Here is a 6,000-nt window from a genome sequence, read left to right on the forward strand (position 1 = left end):
TGCCTGTTGCCGTTTGCCGGGTGCCCTAGCAAGGAGCCTTGCTCATCCTTCGAAAGCGCAGAGGGGAGTTTGCCAGTAACTGAAACAGACTTGAACAGTCCTAAGATGATCACGCACCCATCCTAGCCCTCCGCAAAGCCGCCCGTCACGCCATCCTGTCCTGGCTTGAGTACGACAGTGCTGCCTTGCATCTACAGTGCAACTGGGTGTTTCATCCTTCATCCCATCAAAATGGTATTTTCTTTTTAAGTTTTCCATGGGGAACCTGACATAACCCTCCTGCCCTGACTCTGAGGCTGTGGTTCTGCCTTTTGCCCCTCTAACAGAACCGGATGAATGGCTCAGTCTCCTGCTGTGTGTAACACCAACTCTTCCTCATGGCTGCAGCAATGCTTACAGCTACTGCAAAGCTTCCTACTTCTGCGCTCTTCAATCTGTTGTTGTTGCACACGCAGCTTTTGGGGTGTGTATTGTCAGGCAATCTGTATCGAGGTGACTTCACTCTCTCTTTGTAGTAGATAAAAGCGCTAAAAGTACATGCAAAGGGGAAAAAAGGCATACGACGGTATCCTGTACACGGTGCAAGCCAGCGCTGCGGAACCAGTTTCTTGGGTCACACCAAGTGTTTTTTTAGAATGAGACAAACCCTGATGGGATGTGGCTGTGGAGGAGAATTGGGGCAAGCCCTTTCTCCCAGAAGGTCATGAGGCCACAGAATTTTTAGCCAAATAAAGCGGCTCCATTTCCAGCCGAGGGACCCGGTGGCACAAGTGGCCACCACCACCGCAGCAGCTGGGCGAGAGGATGCTCCCCCTCTCCGGCAGAAAAGGAGCTGGTGCCACCTCCTGAGGCAGAGCCAACGTGCCTGTGCAGAGTCCCCGGGCTGGTAACGTCTGTTCCGCGCTGGTCCAGCCCAAGGCTGGTATGACTTGCATCATGAGGTCATTACTGTGACTGCACAGGAACTGTTGGGGGTTTTTGGGGGGGTGGGGAGGGTGGTTTGCACAGTGAGTGGGTCAGAAAACGTGTTTGCCTCTGCTGGGTGCAAACATGAAGGTTGCTTTGAATAAGGTTTCAAAAAGATCCAGCAATCCAAGTCCTGTCTGTCAAATTCAGAAAGGAGTTGGAGATGTTTCTGGAGGAGAAGAAAATACCAAGACACAGGCACTATATATAGACGTCCCTGTGAAGGTGGCGACGTTGGAGTGCAGTGTATTTTTATCCCAATAGAGGTGTTATCTGTCTATCTCCCATGAAATGCCGGAGGGGGGTGTTACAGCACTCAGTTCATGCAAAGAGAAAATAGCCGAAGTCACAGTGGTCTGTGTTTTCCAAAGGCAAACTGTCATACTTGGAATTTTTCTCCTCTGGCTCACTGCCCTGTATTTGTTGCATGACAAAGTTCACCATCCAGGTAGCTGTTAGTGCTCTGGACGGATTTGTGCCGTGTGTAGGGTACAGTTTAGGTCTGCTACTCAGCAGAGAAGTACGGGAGTTTTGTGTGTACCTCAGCACACGCGATCGTTCTGTTCTCTCACCGGCGGCAGCGCCGTGCTTAGCTTACATTGGGGCTGAAGCCAGATGAGAAGGATGCTTCAGCACAGGACGTAACCACATCTGGCACATGCCAGGGGCAGTTCCTAAGAGTTCAAAGGCTTCAGCGTAGATTATTTACGCATTCACCTCCTAGCAAATCCTTTTATTCTTAAATTCCAGACAGTTTATTATGTGGAGATCCTGAAAATCCAAAGTCTTGTCCTCTCTGCATAGATGTTAAAGACCTTAAAACCTGGCCAGACGTCCTGGGAGCAGGTGCCGGGCAGTGCCAGTGGCCTCGGTGCAGCACGGCCCCAGCGGCTGCTCCCACGGGGGCTGCTCAGGGCCTGCCTGGCCCCTGCGCGGGCACAGCCTGGGTATAGATACGCACGTACGCGCCCGTGCGCGCAAACCCAGAACGTGCCCGGCCCGTGTTAGCACGTAGGAAGTGGATTCAAAAGTGATTTAAATGCTAACAGATAAGAAATAGTTTGGGATGGGCTGTAACTAGAATATTCCCTGTTTTTTAAGGACTGGCTCTGTGAAATTCCTGACTGCAAACTGAATATTGTATTACTGCTAATTCAGCAGCTCTGCTGGGGCCTGCTCGCACTTCCCGCTCGGAATGATAGGAGTTCTTGGCTCGCTTGCTGATGAGGGGATTTATTTTACTTTTTTGGCTTCATGGATGCTCATGAGGATGAAGAGCAAGAAGCTGGCAAGGAAACATCTCTGCTGAGAAGAGAAACTTTGATCAAACTTGTGATTTTTCTCAGCTCCATGGAGTAAAGGAAGTTTATTTATAGGACGTCTTTTTTGGTAAAAACAAAACACGTCCTGTATCCTGCTTTTGATGGCGTATCTGGCTGCAGTGCAGCATGGTGCATGTTAATTTTATTTGCTTTGTAGCGTGAAGTGGTGTAGAGTATTAGTGGTAATTAGCAGTCTGTGCAGATTGGGGCAGTCTTTCTTTGGAGAGCACACGACCTTCCACGGCAGTTGCAAATGAATACTGCGTTTAAGAGTACCCAGGAGCGCAACTGCGGTGGGATTAACTGTGGTGGAGCAGGATTGCACGATAGCTGTTCTCACTGTGATTCCTGACAAAAAGCATCTGCTCTGAGGTTCAAATCGTTTGGAGGCCTCTGCTCACCCAGATTACTTCAGATGAATACCCTGAAACTCAAGCACTCCGTGGTGTAGGGAGACAACAAGTCATCCTTATTACTGCCTTGTTTCTCCGCACCGCACAGGCACTGGCACGAGTCCTTGCTACTGCCAGGTGAAGAGCCGCTATGGCCCCTGCCAGTGCAGGGGAGGGTCCGGATGCGTTAACATCCCACTAGAGCAGCTCACGTAACGTGTGGTCCCGTCTGCATGTACTTACAGCCACCAAAACCAAAACGTGACTAATACGTTGCATTCTTCACCTTGCAGCCGAGGACTCCAAAGTGTTTTATAACTAATTAACTAATTAAGTCTAAGAGCATTTCAGTGTAACGTGTTCTATACCCCTTCGCCAGAGAGGCAGAGGAAGGCAGAGAGCTATCTCAGGGCTGCGCCCCAGCGCTGCGGGGAGCCGGTCCGCAGCCACAGCCCTCTCGCTCAGTACTTCTGCCGATTCCCAGGAGTTTGGTCTTACAACGCTTTTGGGAGCCGCAAAATGATGGATGTTGCCATTATATAATATCAACAACAAGTTCCCACCTGTCCTGAGAACTAGTAAAAGAAATGTGAAACGGGTGAGAGAGAAGAAAAACAGACGAGCGTATTTGTGCCTTTTTATCTGGGGCTGAGGGAGTCCAGCTGGAGAAACTACAAACCTTCTCATTTCCAGCCGAAATCCCGCCCATAGTGATAGTGGCTGAAAACCGTCGCGGTCTGATGGTTCGTACCTCGCACGAACGGCACCAGCAACTCCCGGCAGCTCCCCCGGAGAGCTGGTGCACAGCGAGAGGCCTCGCCGGCCGCGGCTCTGCTGCTGCCAGGCGCTGGCAGCCCCGCTGCAGAGCAGGGCCACCCGCGGCAGAGGCTGCCGAGCCGCACGGGTCGCTGCGGAGGGGCCGTCTGCAGCCTGAGGACTGCGCTCGCCCCCACCCTGCTCTGCTGTCCCACCCGGCCACCGCTCACCTAATGGGTGCTGCAGACGGGAGACCGGTCCCGGGCTGTACTGCGTCGCCCACCCGCCCCTACTCCCCCAGCACCACCGGAACAGCATCGCTCAGCGCCCTTGGGGACCCAGCTACGTTTCGTCTAAGCTAAAGCGTAATTTCTGGCCACAGAGATGCATGCAGGAGAAGTGGATGGCCTCTTCCAGGCCGGCTTTCTCGCGTTGCCCACCCGGCCCAGGCGCTGCCTCCGTGCACGGGCAGGCGTGCCTGCCTGCCTGCCTGGTAAGCTGTGGGCCAGGCAGGGCTCCCAGGAGAGGGACTCACTCCCAGGGCCACACTGCCACGCTTCCCAGTGGGAAAACCTGAGAGAGGAGCTACTGAGGGCGATCTGGTTTTACGTGTGACCCGTCCACAGTGACTTATTGACGCCACAGAGATTCCCTGGGATACGCGCGCCAGCTTGTACCCACAGGACACAGGAGGTCCTCTACAGCTCCGCAGCAATACCCGCACGTAGGTACCTCTACAGCATGCAGGCGAGAAAACCTGCCCTGTGTCTGCCTGGAAGTTTATAGCTCTGCAATTCTGAAAAGTGCTCTGAGATTTAACAGCCATTTGAGTCAAGCTTTTGAACGTTGTGAAAAGGTGTAGAGACATTGTAAAGAAGAATAGTTCAGGTGGGAGAAATGGAAATCCAGGCATATAACGCAGGAAAGGTGAAGCCACACCTCAGTCTCTGCCCCAAATTCAGTCTGACCCAAGCTCCTTTAACAGGTCTAATATCATGTCCTCATTATTTAAGAAAAGTTTTTGTACTGTTAAAGAAAATGACAGAAACGACTTAGAATTTTAAAATTAGCCTAGCAAATAATCCCTAGATAAAGTTAGTAAGTCAAGTTTAATATTTTTCATTAGCGAACCTCAAAGTATTTTGCCAGGGACATAAGCATCATTACGCACTCTCCTTCCTTTTCAACGGCTGGGGAAACTGAGGTGCAGCTACAGGAAATACTTTTCTCCACCTCTAACAGTTACAGCTTTGCAATTACTGATTTAATTGCTATCAGTTAAAAAGCAGTATATTCCCCAAAAGTTGAAGTGCCTGAAATGTGTGTCCCCCCCAGTCAGGAAGCATCTGAAAACTCCTGGGGAAAACAGCTGCTGTGAAGTTTTTGTAAGGAGAAGGGCAAGCTGGTTTTGTCTCAGCCTGAGAGTCAATGCACTTACTGTTGTGATGAACTCGAAATAGTCAAATATCACAAGGAAATAGCAGCCAGATTTGCAAACAAAACGCTCTCTCTTACTTCAGACATTTCTGCAATGCTGCTAACAGGAAAGTTTCATAGCTCTTGGCACACAAGAACAAAGCTTTCTATGCTGACGGACAGAGTAAAGAACGTGGACCCTCCTTACCCCTTCCATGTGGATCCTGGGATTTGTCGCCAGCCGGTGCTGATGAAGTTGCAAGCCCCTGGGGACTCTCCTGATGGAGGCAGGGGAGGACAGGACCCCCGACCTCTGGATCGAGCCAAACCTGGTAACGTTCGGTCCACACCTGACTCCATCCAGGAGGCGAATGAGGAGCAGGTTGGAGGGCAGCTGCTCGATGCTGCAGAGGACGAGGGTCCTGCACTCGGGGCACCTCAGCTCCTTCTGGGATTTCAGGATCCTCTGCAGGCAGGGCTTGCAGAAAGTGTGCTGGCAAGGTAGCACCTTCGCTGTGGCGTCGAGCTTTTCAAAGCACACAGGACACTCCAACAGGTCAAGGAGAGCTAAATCATCCATCTTCAGTGCAGAGCTCCGTCACGAGCGGAGCTGGAGCCATCCACATGCCACATCCACTGGAGCGGGCTGAGACACCTTCCTGCGCCCGCGAGAACCGCACCAAAATCCTGGGCTCAGACAGCTATCCTGCACGGAGGGAGAGGGAGGAGGGAAAAAGAGCAGAACTTGACTGCTGGAGTATGTAATACATCCCACCTACATTGCAAAGCAGTGCCTCACCAGCCAATTTGCAAATGTATACTTTGCGCTCACATCCAAGTTTGAAGTGAGTCACTTGTGACTCAGTACGAGCAAGGGGACGGCGTTCGGGCTGACGCCAGAGGCAGGAGCCCCAGGTCCTGCTCGCTGGGCAGACAGATCCCGTAGCTCGAACGCTGGCCGGGGCAGCGCTGGCTGCAGCAGCACAGGCGTGCTCAGCCTTACTCACGCTGTACACAGAGTTGTCTTTAATGCTCCCCGGTCTGCAGATCATAACTGACACGACAGTGAAAAATTTACCAGCTCAGGAGATAAGAGTCCCTGATAAACATCAGACTGGACCTGTTTATGCTCGGCTCCGGCTGAAAGC

The 6,000-nt window shown here is 51.9% G+C and overlaps 1 protein-coding gene across 2 annotated transcripts in view; it reads right to left on the reverse strand.

Annotated features, from left to right (window-relative positions):
• Positions 1 to 5,584, reverse strand: part of SH3RF2 (SH3 domain containing ring finger 2) — a 44,829-nt gene extending 39,245 nt beyond the window's left edge. Inside the window, exon 1 of one of the 2 annotated variants that reach the window (XM_075509480.1) lies at positions 5,061 to 5,584. In XM_075509480.1, coding sequence (XP_075365595.1) covers positions 5,061 to 5,432 — 372 coding nt within the window. In that variant the 5' untranslated portion in view covers positions 5,433 to 5,584. The remainder of the gene's footprint in view (positions 1 to 5,060) is intronic. The other variant, XM_075509479.1, reaches the window with a different exon arrangement.
• Between the last annotated feature and the right edge of the window lie 416 nt (positions 5,585 to 6,000).

Source organism: Mycteria americana, chromosome 8 (genome assembly GCF_035582795.1).
Source record: "Mycteria americana isolate JAX WOST 10 ecotype Jacksonville Zoo and Gardens chromosome 8, USCA_MyAme_1.0, whole genome shotgun sequence".
Classification (NCBI taxonomy): Eukaryota; Metazoa; Chordata; class Aves; order Ciconiiformes; family Ciconiidae; genus Mycteria; species Mycteria americana.